Source organism: Somniosus microcephalus, chromosome 6, assembly GCF_052327205.1.
Source record: "Somniosus microcephalus isolate GS21.2 chromosome 6, FLI_Smic_1.0, whole genome shotgun sequence".
Lineage (NCBI taxonomy): Eukaryota > Metazoa > Chordata > Chondrichthyes > Squaliformes > Somniosidae > Somniosus > Somniosus microcephalus.
Genome location: NC_140992.1, coordinates 103,900,767 through 103,922,573, shown reverse-complemented (window position 1 = coordinate 103,922,573; position 21,807 = coordinate 103,900,767). Strand labels below are relative to the sequence as shown.

At 44.3% G+C, this 21,807-nt stretch overlaps 1 protein-coding gene across 2 annotated transcripts in view; it reads left to right on the top strand.

The window, feature by feature from the left end:
* The window catches only part of uggt1 (UDP-glucose glycoprotein glucosyltransferase 1), a 168,053-nt gene extending 159,704 nt beyond the window's left edge, over positions 1-8,349 (top strand). For both annotated transcript variants that reach the window (XM_085990639.1, XM_085990638.1), the window contains 3 exons: positions 3,190-3,306; positions 4,317-4,482; positions 7,989-8,349. In XM_085990639.1, the coding sequence (XP_085846765.1) occupies positions 3,190-3,306; positions 4,317-4,482; positions 7,989-8,014 (309 nt within the window). In that variant the 3' untranslated portion in view covers positions 8,015-8,349. The remainder of the gene's footprint in view (positions 1-3,189; positions 3,307-4,316; positions 4,483-7,988) is intronic.
* Positions 8,350-21,807: the final 13,458 nt, after the last annotated feature.

The following is a 21,807-nucleotide window of genomic DNA, read 5'->3' as shown; positions in this document are numbered from 1 at the left end:
TACTTAGACAAGTTGCACAAATGAAGCATTCATTCAAAACTTGTTGTTTACTGTCATTTTATAAAGGTCAATGTGAAAATAGAATTGGGACATGAGAAAATTGATGCAGACTTGACTTCAAACCACACATTAAATAACTTATGAATGCTCTTTGGACATGCTTCCTCCATTGTGACTTGTGATTTATGCACTCTCATTTGGTGATTTACAAATCTTTTTGTTATTACCCCACTGCCTATATTGGTAGCTCCGATGACATTTCCTTGTGACACCAGAATTGATTATTGATGAGTTTTTGGTAAATACTTTTTCTGTCATGAGGGGAAAAGAAGTACAAATTACCCTGAGAACACTTTGGCCTAGAAATTCAGTTAAGGCCCGCCAGCAGGCTAACGCCCAAAAGTTAGCGCTGCACGCGGAGCCAGGTGCGCCCGTCAGATATTCGGCTTTTGCGCCCCAAGTCGGAACCGGGCGCTATTCCAGGGTGTGCCCGCCCCCGCTTGGGGCGCTGAAACTGAATTTCTGCGCTGTAGGCCCCGCTGCGCCACCCGCTGCGGAGCGGCAGGCTGCGGTACTGCAGGCCTCCTCCTTCTCTTAAGGGGGAGGTGCCTGCAACAGCGAGATCGCCGCTGGATTGTGCTGGCAAATGAGCCCGGCACCATGGAGAAGTGCCGGGCTCGCGGAAAGCAGCCAGCAATGCCGCGGGGGGGGGGGGGGGGTGGAGGAGGCCGGGGAAGGAGGTGCGGGCAGGCGGCCGCCGAAAAAGCGGCCGGCCGCACCTTCACCTTAAAGCGCCCCAGTAGCGCAGCAGTACGGCCCCGTTTTTCAATCGCTGTTTGCGGCCGCTGCAGAAGAGGCGGCCGCAACTAAATATGGGGTTTGGGCCGGAAGCGGGGCGGAACCGGGGCACTGCGCACACCGATGACGTCATCGGTGTCGGCGCAGCGCTACCGGCTACCGCCGCCATTACCGCAGCGCTGAATATCAGCGCACCCTCTTACACTGGCACAGAAACCCTATTTGGGCAGTAACTGGGCGCAAAGCCCACTGAATTTCTAGCCCTTTGGACCTACTTTGTTGGGACGGCTGTCTTTCTGAGCTATATAGAACAAAGTAAGTTTTTATGAAACATGATCAGTGGGAAAAATTGTGGCAGATGGAGTTCAATGTGGGGAAGTGTGAGGCCATCTACCTTGGATTCAAGAATGACAAATAGGAATATTTTCTAAATGGCGAGAGACGAGGAGCTGTGGAGGAGCACAGGGATTTGGGTGTCCATGTACACAAATCACTAAAAGCTAGTGCACAGGTACAAAAAGTAATCAGACGGCTAGTAGAATGTTGGCCTTTATCTTGAGCAGGCTGGAATACAAAGGGGAGGAAGTGATGCTACAGTTATCTGGAGCACTGCATTCAGTTTTAGGTACCGCATCTCAGGAAGGATATATTGTACTTGTACAGCGCAATTTCACCAGAATATTGTGGCTCAAAGGGTTAAATTATGAGTACAGGTTTCATAAACTTGGTTTGTATTCCCTTGAGTTTAGAAAGTTGCAGGGTGATCTAATTGAGGTGTTTAAAATAATTTGATAGGGTAAATACAGAGGATTTCCTCTGGTGGAGGAATTCAGAATAAGGGTACAATTTTAAAATTAGAGCTAGGCTATTTAAGAGTGAAATGAGGAAGCACTTTTTCATACAAAGGATAGTGGAAATCTGGAACTTTCAACCCCAAAAGACTGTGTATGCTGGGTCAATTGAAATTATTCAAGACTAAGATTGACAGATTTCTGTTAAGTAAGGGTAATCAATCAATCAGGTGGGTAAATGGATTTGAGGTACAAATCAGCCATGTTCGTATTGAATGGCAGAACAGACTTGAGGGGCTGAATGGCCTACTCTTTAGCCTATGTTCCACTTTCCAGGGAATCTGTTTTCTTCGTTTTTCTGTATTGGGAGAAAGAAACTATAAACAGTGCATACTGTAGAAGAGGCTGTCTTCAGAAGTGGAGACAGAGTGACATTTTCCTCTCTGCCTTCCCCTACCCATCCAACTTCTTGGTGTCCAATATCAGAGGTGGAATTCTCTCATTCATAATGCATGGTTTGGCCATCTTTCTAAACTGATTTGTCATCCCCATAAGATGCCAAAATGCTCTCTCTCTCTGCATTTCATGAGTTTTTTTTGCTCCCCAATATCCTGTATCTCGAGATTGGATTACGTTGTGAAATAAAATCAAGACTCTTCCTCTTGAGCTGAAAATCAGTGTGTTCAAATTCCAAGCATGATTGTCCTAATCTGGGACACAGGTACAATCACTGGAGTTCTGGTGCATCATTTTTACACCGGGTAAAGTAGTCTTTGTGTAGCTATGACCAGTACCTGACTTGTCAAAAGGAAAAATTAAATCAACAGTAACATTAGTAGACAGTCAGGTTGATCAGCATGATTTCTTACTGTCTTCGATGGAATAAGATGTGAACTGTGGCTCAGTTGATAGCACTCTCTCCTCTGAGTCAGAAGGTTGTGGGTTCAAGTCCCACTCCAGGGACTTCAAGTACAAAATCTAGGCTGACACTCCAATTGCAGTACTGAGTGAGCACTGCTCAGTCGGATGCCATCTTTCGAATGAGATGTTAAACCAAGGCCCCGTCTGCTCTCTTAGGTAAACATAAAAGATCCAATGGCACTATTTCGAAGAAGAGCAGGGGTGTTCTCCCTGGTGTCCTAGCTAATATTTATCCTTCAACCAACATCATTAAAACAGATTATCTGGTCATTGTCGCATTACGGTTTGTGGGACCTAGCTGTGCGAGGCTGCGTTTCTGACATCACAACAATGACCACTTCGAAAGTACGTTGTTGGCTGTAAAGTGCTTTAGAAGGTTGTTAAAGGCGCTATCTAAATGCAAGTCTTTCTACAATTAATGTTGACCAACATCAGTGAATTGGAAATCACAGTGGCTGACTGATGACAACGGGGAATGGTGTCATGACTAATGTGTTTACAGTTATGCTGTCAAACCTTTGTGTGGGCAGCAGCAGATTTTCTCTATAATGTAAACAAGTTTAAATCACAGGAATAGTAATTAATGGAACTTATTAATTTAAAGGTGCAGAAATCCATAATAATCAGAAACTGCTTAAAATTACTCACTTTGTTTTTGTCTGGTAAATTTGTTTTACAGGATCTGCCTAACAACATGATCCATCAAGTGCCTATTAAATCCCTTCCCCAACACTGGCTGTGGTGCGAGACATGGTGTGATGAAGCATCTAAGAAGAGAGCTAAAACTATTGATTTGGTAAGTACACAAGAGAGTGTCTGCTGGTCACTGAGACATCAAAATGAATCTTGTTTTTTGTAATAGATTGCAAGCAGATCTAGATATAACGGGGAAATGGGCCCGTGTCTGGCAGATGTCTTTTAATATAGATAAATGAAGTGTGATGCACTTGGATAGGGTCAACTCTAAGCACATGTAGACCATGCAGGGTTGTGTGCTGAAGGCTTTTCAGCAGGAGAAGGACCTGGGGGTTATAGTGGATGAGTCCTTAAAGATCCACAACCAATGCCATGAGGCTACTGTGAAAGTGAATAGGGTATTAAGATATATTGCCTGGACAATTGAATATAAAACAAAAAGCACTCCTCGCTTTGTATAAGGACTTGGTCAGGCCACACCTAGAATACTATGTCCTGTTGGAGTCCCGTCTCATAGTGGGGAATATGGACAACCTGGAAAAGGTTAAGAGAAGGGCCACTAGATTGATACCCACTTACCAGGAGAGACTGAGAACACTTTGGAAAATTGTCAACTTCAAGGAGATATGATTGAAGTTTTTAAATAATGGAAGGATAAACTCTGTCCATGTAGATAACCTATTTGAGCTGGTTATTCATTTAAAACATACATTTCTGGGGCCTCTTTGGCTGCACTGCCGGTAACATTGGTCCACAGAGCACAGCGCCTGCTCCGACCTAAAATGGCAACGCTTCCTATGCATGGCACAGGACCCCAATTTGCCCATTGAAAGGGGCCTGTTGCCTGAAACAGGTGAGTGCTTTGTCCACCCAGTGTAGGCCCCTGTAAAAATGGCAGAGGCCAGAGCACTGGCATTAACAGGTCAGTAAGTCTACCGAACCCACTTTGAGGTTTTTCTTCCCCCCCCCCCGTTAAAGCTGGTTTTGGCAAGTTAAAATTGGTCTCGTCGACTAGTGTGTTAAAGTCTATATTAAATTTGTGGGTCTTCTTCATCACCACCTAAATGTTCAGTGAAATTCTAGTGACTGACATTAATTATGACATTCCAGTGCAATAACCCAATGACTAAAGAGCCCAAACTGGAGGCAGCTGTGCGGATTGTTCCTGAATGGCAGGACTACGATCAAGAGCTTAAACAGTTTCAGAAACTATTCCAAGAGGAGAAATTGAATGGATTGACTGACGCCAGTATAGAAGATGTAACCAGCACAGAAGGTGAGGTTGTGATCACATTGTTGCACTCCAGCATATTTAAAATGAATGCATTTGAAATGAGTGAGTCCCATTTTAGAGTGAATACATGCATTCTAAAAAGGACATCGAAACTGTATTGTATTAATAGTTTGCGACATCTTTGCCCAAGCTGAAAGTAAGTAGTGCTCATAATGACCAAGTGGGTTTCAAAAAAGATTTTGATGGCTTTTCCTAAGATGAACATTAAAGAAAGCAAAGGCAGCTATGAAATCAGATTGGACTTGAGTCAATATGATGGTTAAGAACCCGATCCATGAGAAACATGTTCCAGACTCATCACAAAGGGTCACAGAAATTAGTTAACTAAATGTCAGTGAATCTAACTACACTATCACTTTTGTCTACAATATTGCCAATCTCAGCAAACAAGTATATTTGCTGATCCAGTTGCAGTATTGGTGTATAAAGCAGGAGCCCAACAGTGAACTGCTACTTTAAACTAGCAGCAGCTCCATTAGATGGTGTGGAGAATGAAGTGATGTGTGATCTAAGGTGCGAGGCCCCTTGGGGAGGAGCGATCATAATATGATAGAATTCTTCATTAAGATGGAGAGTGAAGTAGTTGACTCAGAGACTAGGGTCCTGAATTTAAATAAAGGAAACTACGATGGTATGAGGCGCGAGTTGGCTAGGATGGATTGGGGAATGTTACTTAAAGGGTTGATGGTGGATAGGCAATGGCAAACATTTAAAGATTGCATGGATGAACTACAGAATTTGTTCATCCCTGTTTGGCATAAAAATAAAACAAAAAAGGTCACTCAACCGTGGCTAACAAGGGAAATTAGGGATAGCATAAGATCCAAGGAGAGGACATATAAATTGGCCAGAAAAAGCAACAAACCTGAGGATTGGGAGCAGTTTAGGATTCAGCAAAGGGGGACAAAGGGATTAATTAAGAGGGGGGAAAATAGAGTATGAGAGTAAGCTTGCAGGGAACATAAAAACTGACTAAAAGTTTCTATAGATATGTGAAGAGAAAAAGATTGGTGAAGTCAAGCGTAGGTCCCTTGCAGTCAGAATCAGGGGAATTTATAATGGGGAACAAAAAAATGGCAGACCAGTTAAATACATACTTTGGTTCTGTCTTCACAAAGGAGGACACAAATAACCTCCCAGAGATGTCGGGGAACATAGGGTCTAATGAGAGGGAGGAACTGAAGAAATCAGTATTTGTAGGGAAATGGTGTTCGGGAAATTGATGGGATTGAAGGCCGATAAATCCCCAGGGCCTGATAATCTACATCCTAGGGTACTTAAGGAAGTGGCCCTAGAAATAGTAGATGCATTGCTGGTCATCTTCCAAAATTCTATAGACTCTGGAACAGTTCCCATGGATTGGAGGGTAGCTAATGTAACCCCACTATTTAAAAACGGTGGTAGAGAGAAAACAGGGAATTATAGACCGGTAAGCTTGACATTGGTAGTGGGGAAAATGCTAGAGCCCATTATAAAAGATGTAATAGCAGAGCACTTGGAAAACAGCGACAGGACCAGACAAAGTCAACATGGATTTACAAAAGGTAAATCATGCTTGACTAATCTACTGGAATTTTTTGAGGATGTAACTGGTAGAATAGATAAGGGAGAACCAGTGGATGTGGTGTATTTGGACTTTCAGAAGGCTTTCGATAAGGTCCCGCGTAAGAGATTAGCGTGCAAAGTTAAAGCACATGGGATTGGGGGTAAGGTACTGACTTGGATAGAGAACTGGTTGGCAGACAGGAAGCAAAGAGTTGGAATAAACGGGTCTTTTTCCGAGTGGCAGGCAGTGACCAGTGGGGTACCGCAGGGATCGGTGCTAGGACCTCGGCTATTCACAATATATATTAATGATCTAGATGAGGGAACTAGATGTAATATCTCCAAGTTTGCAGACAGCACAAGGCTGGGTGGGCGTGTGTGTGCTGTGAGGAGGATGCAGAGAAACTCCAGCATGATTTGGACAGGTTGGGTGATTGGGCAGATGCATGGCAGATGCAGTATAATGTGGATAAATGCGAGGTTATCCACTTTGGTGGCAAAAACAGGAAGGCAGATTATTATCTGAACGGCAATAGATTGGGAAAAGGGGAAGTGCAACGAGACCTAGGTATCTTTGTGCACCAGTCGCTGAAGGTAAGCATGCAGGTGCAGCAGGCAGTTAAGAAGGCAAATGGTATGTTGGCCATCATAGCGAGAGGATTCGATTACAGGAGCAAGGATGTCTTGCTGCAGTTGTACAAGGCCTTGGTGAGACTACACCTTGAGTATTGTGTGCAGTTTTGGTCGCCTTATCTGAGGAAGGATGTTCTTGCCATGGAGGGAGTGCAGCGAAGATTCACCACTGATACCTGGGATGGCAGGAATGACATATGAAGAGAGATTGGGTGGATTCGGCTTATATTCACTAGAGTTTAGAAGAATGAGAGGGGATCTCATTGAAACTTATAAAATTCTAACAGGACTAGACAGACTAGATGCAGGAAGGATGTTCCCGATGGCGGGAGAGTCTAGAACCAGGGGTCACAGGCTAAGGATAAGGGGTAAGCCATTTAGGACTGAGATGAGGAGGAATTTCTTCACCCAGAGAGTGGTGAACCTGTGGAATTCTCTACCACAGAAGACAGTTGAGGCCAATTCATTAAACATATTCAAGAGGAGTTAGATATATTTCTATTAAGGTAAAGGGATCAAGGGATATGGGGAGAAAGCAGGGACAGGGTACTGAATTTGGATGATCAGCCATGATCTCAATAAATGGCAGAGCAGGCTCGAGGGGCTGAATGGCCTACTCCTGCTCCTATCTTCAATGTTTCTATGTAAGCTTTTCCTTACATAAAAATTTCTCATTGATAGCATGAATATGAACTAAGGCAAATTGTGTTATGTGCAACCTGCAAAGCCTTAAAAAACTAAAATAAAAATTTACAAGCTGTTAAGGTATCAGGAATTCAACTCAAAATGTGCATGTTCCCTAGTGAAGATTTAGTATTTTGATTTTGGTTTTCACCTGGTCAAATGATGACTTTTTACAAAAAAAAATATATATAATTACCTTTGTGTATGCTGTTTAGCTTTCTTGTATGAACATTGTAACGCATCTAGAAGCACAGCACACGGACTGTGATAGCTGCTGACAGTAAAACAAAACCTGACAAAACAGGACAAGCCACCAGTCCTGTTAAGTAATATGTAAGCAGTATATATTTCTACATCTTTGTAATCATATAATGGTAAAGGAAATGCTGCATTGCAAGGAGAGTATTGGAGAAGTCGGTCCTTGTGATGAAAGGCTGGATTGGGATTTCAGCAGCAATAAAGGAGAGGTATGGGTGGAAGCAGGCAGCGTTCCTGATTGCCCTTTTGAACTGAAATGTGTTCAATGTAGTGGCATTATGTTGGATTTTATTTTGCTGCAGATGTAGACTATTTACAGTGTTGCGAGTTGATGCGCTCTAACCTGTGCTATCTCTTTCATTTCACAGATCACGTCCCACATATTGAGCTTTGAGCTGTGCACATGAGACCAGTTTAACTCTGTTTAAGGAGTTGCTCCTTTTTTTCTACGTGAAATCTTCTCAAATGTGACAGAGCCAAGAGACTGGAATGGGAATGTTCTGTTGTTTTTTTTTATATAAGGTGTATTATAATTGGGGTTCAGTTCTGTGGACAGAAAAAGCAATGGGGGTGCAAGGATCATTGGAAAATGTACAGGTATTCACCTCAGGGACAAAAAAAATCATGCAAAATCAGACTGTTTCTATATGTTTGTCAGTGGGGTTTTGGAAAGCCAAAAATCATAGGGATGATTTAAATCCCCAATAATAAAAACCCAAAACCTTTCAATGTATTGATTTTCAGACTCCTGAATTCAAGTTTCTAGGTTGGTCAATACAGTGCCAGTTGATGTATTATTCTTGTCCTTGGAAGAATATACATGAACCCTATAACTCATTTCCCTCTCTCACACACACACATACTCAATCTCTCAGACTCAATCTCACTAACTCACACTCGCTCTCTCGTGCTCATGCTCTCTCTCTCTCTCTCTCGTGCTCGCGCTCTCTCACATAAACACTCTCTGTCACACTCTGTTCACTGAAGGGCAGACCAAGGTGAATATTTGAAGTTAATGTATTCTATCCTATAAGCCTGTATTTTTCAGCAAGATACTCAAATTCCTCAGCTGCTATGTTGTACATATCAGTGTGTGAGTATTCCAGACATCACATTGCAAGATCTGGCAATTTATGTATGGAAAATTTTATTGTGGAATATACAGCTATGCTACACTGTTTAATCATTAGTACTGTTGTTTTATAGAAAACAGTTTTGCATTTGAAGATGTGAAATGTAGATCACATGGTGTCTTATGTAAATATTCTAGAATATCTACTACTCTGTGGACAACAAGGACTGCTTATTAGTAATGTAGTATTTGTTATTTATTTCCTCGCCACACAAAAATAGCTCTTTGGTCGGGCATGCATCGGAGGCCATCAACTAGTGTAAATCAAGCCTAATCTTCACAGTCTGTAGTGCAATCCCTCAGGATGCACTCTTTTACTCTTGTTTCTATATAGCTACCGTATATCTTCAGTGTAAACCAGCAGACAGATTAGTGTCTGTATAACGGGCCCAAAGTGCACTTCGTCATTACACAAATCACCACTCCTCCGATGCATACATGCTTGTATTCAGCGCTATCCGGATTTACTTTTGTTAACCCTGCCCAATTGCAGTGTAACTGGGAGAGGGAGTTCTTTATTGTGTTTGATGCCTGAAGTGATTTACAAGGGAGCAGCTGCTTGTATCATTGCTGATTATAGATTGGACACCTCAAAGGGTAGAATAATGCTGTGTCTGCAGCAGACTTGTATAGAAGGACATTCTTCACAGATGCCCCACTGTACAGATTATCACCAGAAGTTAGTTAACACATCTGAGCTAGTGGTTTTTACTCATTATTTCAGACTTTCAACAGCGCCATGGAAATTTCCCAAGTTGCTTATTTTCTTCTAATTCACTTTTAATAATAGAACATGAACTATTCACCATGGCCTCAAGGTGTGACTTACTGCTTCAGATGCATTTTACATAATTATGCTTCAATGAAGCATGATATTTCTGATGCAAAAACATACAGAAGATGAACTGTAAATTTTCACAACCAGCCCTGATGGAAAACATTAACAAAACTATTCTTTAATTACATGATGTGGTGTTGGTTGTCAAAAATATTTATCATTCTTTTGTTTACTATTATTTGCACTCCACTTTGCCTGTTGTGATCGTGTTTCTATATTGAAAGGGAATAAGGGCTTTGGCACATTGCAGACAGAATATAAGAACCCGGAACTTTGAGAAGATAGTGAATGAGCACACAACTAAGTTTCAAGAACTTGCTTACATTTAGCTTTTGCACTGTTGCTGACCAGGTCTGAACTCTTGTCAAAATAAAAACCTGTGGGAAGACGGGGTGGCACCAGTGAGCTGGTACATTCTCTTCACCACTAGGGAGCGAAGTTTGACTCTTAACCTAAGCTGAGTGAATGGAAATCTAATTTGTCTGTTGCTCAACTGAAATTACTGAGGAATCTTGATCTGGTTCTTAGCAGATCCGAGTCCACAATATAAAACCACCCATAATTCAGCCTGAGTTGGCACTAAATGGGCATTCTGATTCGTGGCTGTAAAGGAGGCTGGTGTGGGAGCTAGTAATGTTACACTGCTGTGCAGTAACAGAGTGTTCACGGGGACTTGGCTGCCTTACTAAGTTTGCTAAAAATGGAAACACTTTAAAACGTCTTTGTTACTAAGTGTGTAAAACATGAGTGATTGAAATCTCTACTGGTGGCCTGTGTAGACTGGATTTGAAACAGACCAAAAATTGACCTGTGTCTAATGTTCTTTAAGTTCTCACACTCTAGTTGTAATAGAAAGATTTCTCTTTCTATTAGCCAGTGGTATCGCCTAGAATTTTCTAAAGTTAAGATGCTGTATTGAGTAATAAATAACAAAGTTTAAATGCTACGTGTGATTCACTGTTGCCCTTTCACGATTCTACAGCTGAAATGTGCACTTTGGTGTATTTATGATTATGAATTTTCAGTTTGAAAAACCTTTTCGATGTTTTGTTTGTTTGCAAGACTGGTACCTGTGATGTGTAAAATACAAATCAAATTGTTTCTCTTCCATGGCATCAAAATATTGGATTTTTTTCCTTAAATTTGAATAGTTTGAGGTGCCGGGTCTCTAAACTCACAGTGCAGTACAAAACCTCATTCACACTTGTATCCTGGCATATTTGAAACACTCACCTTCCAGTTATCTGGAAGGCAGTTCTATAAGCCCTTTCCACTGCACAGACCCACTGCTGTTCTGAGAATATTTTTCTAAACTTTCCTTCCTCTGTAAGCAGTATCGATGAGAAGTCTTGCTTAAATCCTAAAGTGGCTTAAGTATCCTCCTAAAGTGATTTAGAGTGAGCCACACTGATTATCACCCATTGTACTGACACTTTCTATAGTCTGTGATATTTTCTGATAGATTCACGTGCATTTTACATGTGTCACTTTATTTTCCTCATTGGCCCGTGCCTATTGTCTTTATTTCTTTTTGTTTTTAAAAACACAGAAAAGGGATTATGATGTCCAGACACTTGGATAAATACACACTTTGATTCAGTGGTTCCATTGTATTTTAGGTGTGCGTGCTTTTTTTAATAAAGTTTTTTTTTTCTTTTTAAATGCTGGCTGTGAGCCTCTTGACCTTGCAGTAGCAACTCTGATGGAGAACAGTCAAAAGGCTTGAAGGAATGAAAGTGCATACCAAAGCCTATTTATTTCCATGAAATCACATAGCTAATTTAGGGTTATGAAATAAAAAATTGCAATTGCTATTTTTAAAGTAAACTGTATAAATGGAATATTGTGCATTTCTCATCGCCACCTTTAGAAGTGACCTGCTTTGGAAAAGGTTCAAAGAGCTGCAATAATGATCCCAAATGCAACAGGATGAATGATGAGGAAAGATGAGAGATGCTTAAGCTCCAAAGTCGAGAGAGAAGATGGGTAAGGGAATCTCATTAAAGTATATAAAAGTATAAACAGGCATACTTTACAAGAGATACACCCTCAATATTGTTTTAAAGTCACCACGGCCAGTAGAACAAGAGGCATAAATTAAAATTGGTGAAAAGCAAATTTAAACCAATGACTGATCATAATTTCTGGAATTCCACGTTTATCTGCCCATGCGCTAAATCCTGAAGTTGCTGTCAGTTTCAGAGGGCTAATGACGGCGAATGCTGACAGTTCGCTGTCATTACCACCACAAAATCCGGGCCATTAGGGTGATAAACATTTGAAATCAGGTGTTGGGGAGTTCAAGATCTGGTTAGATATGAGACTTGGCGTGCTGAAATAGTAAAGGGACTGGCTCGATGGACTGAATGGCCTTTTGTACGTTAAATATTAACTGCCAGCATTGCACAGGTTTCAAGCAGAGCTCAAAGTCGTACTAATCAGGAATCTTGGAGGTACTAAAAAAATCAATGTCACAAAAGGGAGCATAACACAGGTGTTACAGCATTCTGCTAGGCAATCATAGCACTTACTGATTTCACAGGGATCTACTATCACTTCATCCATAACTGCTTGTTCCTTCATGTCTGCTATAAAAAAAGGATTTTCTTGCTTTTTTTCCATTTGCTCTTTCTTCTGCTTCATTATTTAAATCACTAATGTACCTCCTGCAGTTGTATCAATGTGTAAGCAAAATCTGGTTCTTGAATGACACACTGGAACTACAGTACCTACATTTTGTATCGATTCCAGTTGCAGCACGTTAAGGGATGTTTCCACAACCACTGTCAAATATGTATTGTACAACCTGGAAATTCAAAGTACAGTTCTATGGTTTGGAGAGTTCTCTGCTGCCTTTTGCAGGCGCCATATCACCGTTGCTGAAAGGAAAGTAACTATGCTTTGTTTTCAGTGACCCATTTATAATGTTGGGAGTCATGTTTCCCAAAGCAGTGGAAGTTCAAATGCGCTTTCTACACAAAGTTACAATAAAGCAGTGATGTTGCCAATTGATTTACTGTGGTTTCTTTGTTTTCAAAATTTCAATGAAAAACAAACTTTGTGACAGATTCTGATCAATCATTCAATTTTTAAAATTACAGTATTTACAAGGCCCGTCACTGCCTTTAAGACCAGCCGCTTCACCAATGGAAGCAAAGATTGTAACTATGGATGTCAAGGAAGTGTATTCAGCATTAACATACAGTAATAAGATTTTTGTTCTGTCTTTAGCTATGGCTCTGTGAAAGCACTCTGGTCTGAGTCAGAAGGTTGTGGGTTCATGCCCCACTCCAGAGACTTGAGTACAAAATCTAGGCTGACTCCCATGCACTACTGAGGGAGTGCTGTACTGTCAGGTGCCATCTTTTGGATGAGATGTTAAACCGATGCTTATGTTTACGTCTGCCCTCACAGGTGGACGTAAACGATCCCCAGGCATTATTTCAAAGAAGAGCTGGGACGTATTCCCCAGTGTACTGGCCAATATTTATCCCAAAATCAACACCACTAAAAAAAAATCTGGTCATTGTCACATGGCTGTTTGTGGGAGCTTGCTGTACGCAAATCGGCTGCTGTGTTCCCTACATTACAACAGTGACTACACTCCAAAAGTACTTTATTGGCTGTAAAGCGCTTTGGGATATCCTGAGGCTGTGAAAGGCACTATATAAATACAAGTCTTCTTTAATCGAATTTAATACATAAATAATGTGCTATAATATGGCAAATATTCTTCTAATTCTTTTCTCAGGAAAACCCCCAATAAATTCAGTAATGTCAACCTACAGCTTCAATGGTGCTCTCCACTGCACTCCCCCAGATGCTTGATATTTAATATCCAGAACATTAGTTTCTAGTGCACTACCCCATTACAATTGTTGCACAGATTCAGTGAATTATTTCAGACATGGCCCGGTTGTTACAGAAATGCACATAAGGAACAAAAAGACTGATCTAGGAACCAGAAAGAAAGTCAAACCAAAGTGCAGTAAGTTATGGTACCTAGACACCAAAGCGAAGGAACCTAAACAGCTGGAAGAGACTAACAGCAATTTGCAATGGTTAGTATATTGGAGAAGAGTAAAAGCACCAGTTGTTAAAAAGGAGCACATTTGGATTGTTTAAAGGCTAGTTAGTGGATGAGTATAAAAATGTATGGACTGTTACTTTTTATAAGTTCTCTGCCATTAGTCATCTGAAACAAGACTAGGCATTCTGTAGAAATTGTTACTTGATTGCTATTCAAATAGTTGCCCTCTGACTTTTTCCGCACCATTATGTTTACATATTCATTACATAGAAAAATGGGGTGTGATTGATTGCTGATTGTTGGTTGTTTGAATCTTTCTGCAAATATGTGCCACTTGAGGGCTCACATGATGGTTCAGTGGGTTTATCCAGCGAGTACCTAAGACAGACCCAGAAGAGCCTAGATTTGTTCTATGGTCAGTGCCGAGTTAGCCCATCTAAGCTGAGGGAATGGTAGAGTGTAACAGTTGGGCTTGGTTCTCCTGGGTTAAGGAGGTGAAAATTGGCTCAACTTCATTCTTGATTGCTTTCAAGTCACTTCTACTAGAGGTCCAGGAATAGACGTTTGATAAGGACAAGATCGACTCAACTATAATAACTTCCCCCAGGGGTTGAAGAACCTGTTGATTTTCTGGCCAGGCTCACACATCAATGATGGCTACTTGGATGACACTGGAATCAAAATCCCACCAAGGAGTCAATCTCCATGGAGGGAGGAGGAAAACTGTCTTCTAATTATTTCCAGCCATTAGTACAGCTGGAGTTAAATCAACTTCAAAAAAGGCAAAAATAGAAAATATGTAAAAGGTTTGACTGTAAGCCATGTTCCTATTAAATAGAACTTCTGTATCAACCTAATAATGAAACACATTTTAGTAGAGGGAGGCAGCGCTACAAGAAGTCAGGATGTGCTTCTTGCATATTTCAGCTATTTTTTGTTTCTTTACCTCTTTCACTGTGAAGTGGAATTATTCCAAATTACACGTGACTACAATTGCTAATTGGATGCAGTTATGCACATTACTACTTGTGATGAATGCTTTTTAAATTATTTGCATGAATGGGAATAAAAATGCAAGGAGCTCGTGTGAGTGTCCAGTATAGTTTTTTTGGTGGTTTAAATTTGTTGGGCTGGAAAGAACATAGAAAAGAGAAGAATTGCAACATTGCATGCCACATACATTTAACTTACCTCTGACCTTAAGTGGGATTACCCCACCTCCTTGTTAATGCAGCCAAACACTTCCCTGCAACCACCCCCCCCCCCCTTCTTCCAAACCCTTCTCAACTATATAAGGCTATTCAAGAGATCAGGATTGTTCCCATAATTGGGGAGGTTTTTCTTGTGCTTTTAGACAATTTGCTAGAAAAAGCTTATTGTTTGATAGGCAATTCGTTTCTTGTCTTCATTTTATCAAAACTACAATGGTTCATGCAGCTGAATATTTTTTTTAATTCTCAGTTTCAAATGATCCATTCTACATGCTGTTCCTCTTGTATCCCCGTTGTGTTAAAGTGAGGATTCAGTGTGCAGTGTCGTACTCATCACTTTCCCAGGGCCTCAGCTGTGGAACTACTTACCTCCCTAAATCTTTCCTTCCTCCTGCAATCTTTAGACTTTTAAAATTAAAGTTTGGCATCTAATACAAGTATGTCACTTCTCAAGTGTGGTGATGAGAAATGAACAGGGTTTCATTTGTACAGTTTACAATGTATGCCCTTTCTAATGAACCAATCAATAACGAGGCACTAAGTTTCCCCAGTGTCATCAACTGAAAACCCATTCTTTTTGATGAACCCATTTTTTTTTTTTTTAAAAAGGGGCACAAATAATAAAGTAACTGAAAAAAAGGAATAAAGGAAACTTATAAAACCAAATAATATTACTACTAATGTCCACTATATACTCCAGTCCCACTGGTGCCCATCAGTCGCGAAAGGCCTCCAACGTACCGGCGGACACCACATGCTCCTTCTTGAAGGCCACCCAGGTGTGGACAGAACCGTAGAAGAGAGGCAGGCAGTCAGAGCGAGTAAGTGTGACTTAATAGTAATAAGTCCTTTCTGGTTTTCTTTTCTTTTCCAACTTTGGTGGTGACCTGCAATACGTGCCTTAGGCCTTCACACTGGTTTTTCAATTGTAAAGATTGCTAGCAGTCTAGACAATGCAGGAAATCAGAGTGTAATATCAAACTTACAGCTGTACATGAGCTGAGCTTTTGTGCAGCAACATCATGCCAGTTGGTTCTATATTGGGGTAAAACCTCACACATAGAATACTTCCCATTGACTTGCATGTAATATTCACCAAGCTTGAAATCTTGTATTTCTGTTGCTGGAGTGTGCAGGATTCGTAAAATTTCCATATTTCCCCAGGGTTATTATTAATAAAAAGGACCCTGCGTGGACATTTAAAAAAGGGTACCCAAAGATGGCGTCAGCACCTCGTGGCCGAAAGCCTGCAAGATTTTAAAAGCTTGGACTCTGTGACACAAGCAGCTTTTGGGGAAATCGAAACCTAACATGCAGTTTCCGTGAAGAAGGACTTTTGTATTTTGAAAAGCAGACAGCAGGACTTTGAATATGCATTAAGCCAAATCGGAGACAGATCAAAACCAGTTAGGCCTATACCTGAGGCCATCAAGCAGTTTGCATAAATAATCGGAAACAGCTTAAGGAAGCCATCGAGGCTGGTCAGGCCGATTAGGATGCATTAATAACAATACAGCTCAGACATCCGGCCAGTAGGTGCGATTACCGGCCATCTAAAAACAGTTTAGACTGCTACCATTATTTAAACTAGCCCGCCAAGATTGGAACAATGAACTAACCTGATTTGGCACGCAGATAAGGGCCATCCGAAGGAGTATAACTGAAGGCCCCGGATAGCAATCTCTCTCTCTGGCTCTCGCTTTTCTCCTGGCCCCTTGCCCTCATGGCTGCTGCTCTTCCTCCGTCCAATGCTTACTGCCTGGCCACTGCCCGTGCCTTTCCCCATCCCATCAGGAACGCCTGGCACTTGCACCAGGCGGACACAGGCAAACCAGGCCAGGCGGGACGAGACGAGGAGGCGAGACGAATTGGGAAGATGATTGAAACAACGCTTCGAATAATCAATCCAGCCGACCTGTGAGTATCTTCATGCAAACTCCAACTGCCGCCCGAGGAAGAGGAACCATCATCCCTGCGAGGTAAAGTACCCAAGCAAAGACTTTAACCTTGGGGTACTTGTACCTGGACGATGCCCTTGCAGCGCCCCGAGACCACGTGATGACGGCAGGCCCCAGCGAGCACAAAGAGTGAACCCCAAGCCCCACTGTTGTTTGAATTCAGCAGATTTTGATTGGTGAGCATGAATTCTGGCCCCTCATAGCTTAATTTAGTTAGGTATAGGGGGTGGGATAAGGATAAGGGGATTGTTAAGATAGTTGTTTTCCCTCGATGTGCCGTGTGTTCCCCATTCCCTGTATAAGTATATAGTTATTTTGTATTTGCCTGTAATTTTATACTAGTAACTTCTCATAAGATTGTGTTAATTTTTATTTCAATAAAAATCTTGGTTTTGCTTACATCCAAATCACCTGTCTACTCGAGTCTTTTCTGTATCGCCGCCTGTACCTAAGTCCGGTGTCTTGAACCCAGGGGCGTGGGATCGATTCGAACCGCTCATAAACAGTCAGGGGCATAACTGACTGGGCGCACGCGCCACCCCACACCACCCCCTACAGAAATGGCGACCATGGCAGGACACCGGCAACAGGGTTGCGATACAGTAGACAATGGTTCGGATGAGCAAACCATGATGGAGGAAAGGATTTCTGATTATGTGTTTAGCAAGGTGAATATCACTAAGAAGTGGATCAGCACTCTGTTAAAGGCTGGGCATCTGGTAGATGCAGCAGCTAAGTGGACAGAGGGAAAGGAACACAAGAAGTCCTTAGAGAAGGCAGTTTGGCTGATGTGTTTGAAAAAGCAGGTCCAGCTGTTGGACAGGCTCGTTGCAGCACAGGCAGTCAAGTTAAGGGGGTCAGCCCTAGAGATCCAGGATAAGGCTCTCGCAGGGGAGAAGTTATTAGTAGCTTTGCAGGCTTTGAAGCAGGAGAGAGTGCATTTAATGGGAGAACACAAGGCCCAGTTGGAATACCTATGGTGCCAAGTCACCGAGGCCAAGGGCAATGAGTTAAGGTTGCGGGAGAAGAACGCCCGCTTGGCAAGGCAGATTAGGGAACAGGAAGAGAAAGTACAGGAGGTAAAGGCAGCTTACAAGCTAGTGAGTGAACAAGGGTTTGAGGAGGCAGACCACGGCCCCTGTAAAGAGAGGATAGAAAATCTGAGCCGGGCCCTCCGGAAGGCAAAAGGCATGGTATGCCTCATAAGCCCAAAGGCAGGTCAGGCAGATTTTATGGGGAACGAGGGGAGGACAGTTCCAACATCACCGGTAGTGCTTAAGGACGACCCAGTTGAGAGAGAGGAGACCTCACGACCACCACCTGTAGCGCCAAGTTTCAGCGAGGTTTGGCAGCAAGTGGGTGTAGAACCAGGAGTGGAGCAACCCCTGCCAGAGAGGTCGGAGCCGGGACCAATGTGCCCAGCACGGCATCGGAGGTTCAGCCCACCCGCCAATGGCGACAATGAGGGACCCCTCCAAAACCAGTTCGTATTACCATTTAACACCCAACAGCTTAGGGCTATGGTCAACCATATCCCGAGGCTCTCCGAAAAGGGAGACCCCTCGATCCACTTCAGGGAAGTAGAGCAGGCAGCCAGCGTCAACGACTGCAATGACGCTGAGAAGGCCAAGATGCTGCTATTCTCCCTGGAAGGTAGTCTCCTCCAATCCCTCTCTGACGAGTGAAAAAGGGGGCAGAGCGGGTATGAGGAGCTTAGAGATGCGGTTCTGGAGGCCATGGGGATGAATGAGGGAAGTCCTTTCTCCCATGTGGAGAAGACGATCTAGCTCCCAGGGGAAACCCCGCAGGCTTTTGCGGACCGGCTCTGGCTGGTGAACTGGAGGGCCTGTCCGGGGACGCCGGACCGAATGTTCCTGAATGGAGATCTCCTGGCCCATTGGCTCCGTTGCCTGGTGGTGAACAGCTTGCCATAGGTCCGGGCAAAGGCAGAAGCCTGGTTCGACCCCAAAAACCCCCAGACCACCGAACTTACGGTGATTAGGCAGCTCACTCTGGCCTATAAAAACGGTAGGGGAGCCGATGCACACCCACCCAAGGGAAAGGTGCATGAGGTAAAACCCAGACCGGGTAGGAAAGAGTGGCACCAGGAAGGGAGTAACCCCCCCCAAACACAAAGACCAATTGTTACGGGTGTGGGAAGGATGGTCACTGGCGGAAGGAGTGCAAAAACCCTTGGAAAGATAACAAGGGAAAGCATTCCATAGCCGCAGCCCAAAAGGCTGGGGTAGGGATCCCTTCCGCAGAGGTCGAGTCACTTTTGGACACCATGACGTCCTTACTGACTGGCCAGGGGAGAGTAGCAGCCGCCATCGGTGCTCTCACCCCATCAGCCCCATCCAACCCACAGCCGTGACTAGAGCCAGCGCAGCCTGTTTACCTGTGTTCTCTTTGGTATGATGAGTGGAAAAGACCCCTTTTGGAGATGGAGGTGGAAAAGGTGATGGGGACCTATCTGTTAGACACAGGGGCATCATGCACCATGGTCTACTCAGCTAACCCCACCGCCTCGCCTTTCTATAACGGGGTCCCCTACAGTCTATCGGGGTTCACGGGTAGAGAACAGGCTGGCTCGTTTTCCATCCCGCTCGCCATTCGGTTAGGACCGCTCCGCTCCAAGTGGACCTGTGTCCTGATGAAATGGGAAGTGGAGGGTGGAAGAGGGGTCCTGGGAGCCGATTTTATTGTAGGCCACAGGATCCTAGTGGATTTGAGGAATCATTGCCTTTGGGGGGCAGGTAAAGTAAAGAACAGAGAGGTAGTAGTAATCCCGGGAAAGGAAGGGAAGGGGACCCACTGCACCATGAAGCCCAAAGAGGATTATAACCTCGGGCTCATGGTCAGCAACACCCCACCAGAGTTCCAGGCATTTGTGCAGGCCCACCTGGCCACATTTGCCACTCACAAACACAACTGCAGGAGGGTCACAGGGTTTGAGGTCAGCGTAGATGGGGACCCCATGGCCCAACCACAGAAACAGTATAACTTCCCCAGGGAAGCAGAGCCGGACATGGAAGCAGAGCCGGACATGGAAGCAGCCATGTCCTCGTTAGTGCAGCAGGGAGTGCTGAGACTGATAGCTACCCATGTGAATTCTCCATTATGGCCGGTCAGAAAGCCGGACAATTCCTGGCCCAGCCTGTGCACCCACAGTAGCAGCAGTTGCCGACCTCATAGGGAGTATTCCAGCATCCGCGACCACTTTTACAGTGCTGGATATTTCCAATGGGTTTTGGTCCATCCCTGTAAGGAGGGAGGATCAGTACAAGTTTGCCTTTACGTTTAAAAGTCAACAGTACACGTGGAACTGTTTGCCGCAGGGCTTCCACAACAGCCCCAGCATTTTCCATCAGTGCATGGCCAACAGTTTAAGGGATTTTAGCCAGCCCAGATAGTTGGTCCAATATGTGGATGACCTGCTCCTGTTCACTGATTCAAAGGAGGAGCATGGCCCACTATTGGCCGAACTGCTGGAGCTGCTAGGGCAGAAGGGTTTCAAAGTGAATCCCAAGAAAGCGCAGATCGGCCAGCAGGAGGTGAAATTCCTCGGTCTGACTGTGCGCGCTGGAGAGAGGGCCATAGATAAGGCTAGGAGGGGGGCGGTACAAGAACTACCGGTCCCTAACACAGTAACAGGTGTGAGGTTGTTTCTAGGGCTAACCGGGTACTGTAGAGACTTTATTGAGGACTATGCAGCCACCGCAGCCCCTCTCCTCCGACTCCTACACAAGGGAGTGGAGTGGCTTTGGGATGAGGGTTGCCAGGCAGCATTCGTCAGGCTCAAGAAAGACTTGCAGACCGCACCAGCTCTAGGGGCTATAGATGAGGGGAAAGAGTTTTTCCTGGAGGTAGCAGCCAGCGGGGACAGCCTGAGTGCTGTGCTGCTCCAAGAGCGGCACGGCCGGCTGCGGCCGATGGTCTACTCCTCCAGGATACTCTCAGATGTGGAAAGGAGCTATTCCAACTGTGAGCAGCACCTTTTGACCACACATTGGGCTGTGAAAAGATCACTGATCTTCACAGGCACCTCTCCCATCACCCTCCTCACCCATCACACACCCACCCAGATGCTTCTGGACAGGAGGATCAAGGCTGGAACAGTGAGCAGTGCCCGCATTGCTCACTGGACCTTGCTCCTCTCACAGATGGATCTGAAAGTGAAGGGTCTCTGTGAGCCAAAGCTTGCAGCCAACCTGGTATATCCTGGAACAGCCCACCGGTGTTCCATAGAAGGGGTTTGGGAAGTAAACATAGGTTTACGGGCCGGGATACATCCCACAGGCCACGAGATCTATGTAGACGGTTCCAGCACGGTATCTGCTGCCGAGCGTCTCACGGGGTGTGGAGTTTATGACCCAGTGGCAAACATTGCCCTGGTGATTAAGCTCCCCAGCACCATGAGAGCCCAGCAGGCTGAACTGTCCGCGGTGGTGTGCGTCGTTACACACCCCGAAATCTTCCCCACCCCCTACATGATTTGCTCGGACAGTATGTTCACATGCAATTCGTGTACGGAGTACCTGGCCATCTGATCCCACCGCGGATACACCTCCGCCGACGGGAGACCCCTCACAGTAAAACCCCTGCTGGAAAAGATCCTGGCAGCAGTGGGGGAGGAAGGGGAGGTTTTCATTCACAAGGTGAAAGCCCATTCCTTCTCAGAACCCCGCGGCCAAGGCAACCAGCAGGCTGACTTGCTCGCCAAGGAGGTTGCCCGCACAGGCACTTTCTGGGACCCATTTGGGTCCAGACCCATGGCAGCGGTCAGAGGTAGGGACAAGACCCAAGGGAGTGTAGGGGTAGCGTTAGCCCTGGACCTTGAGACGGTCCAAGCCCAAGACCCCGTCCTCAGCACTGTAGCTGAGGGAAAGGGAGTAGAGGGTCTGTACGGCACAGCGACCCTCTCCGTTAAAGAGGGTATGCTGTTCCGGGGGGAACAGTGGGTTGTGCCACAGCAGCACCAGAGGGAATTCCTTCAACTGGCCCATGAGGGTCCAGGA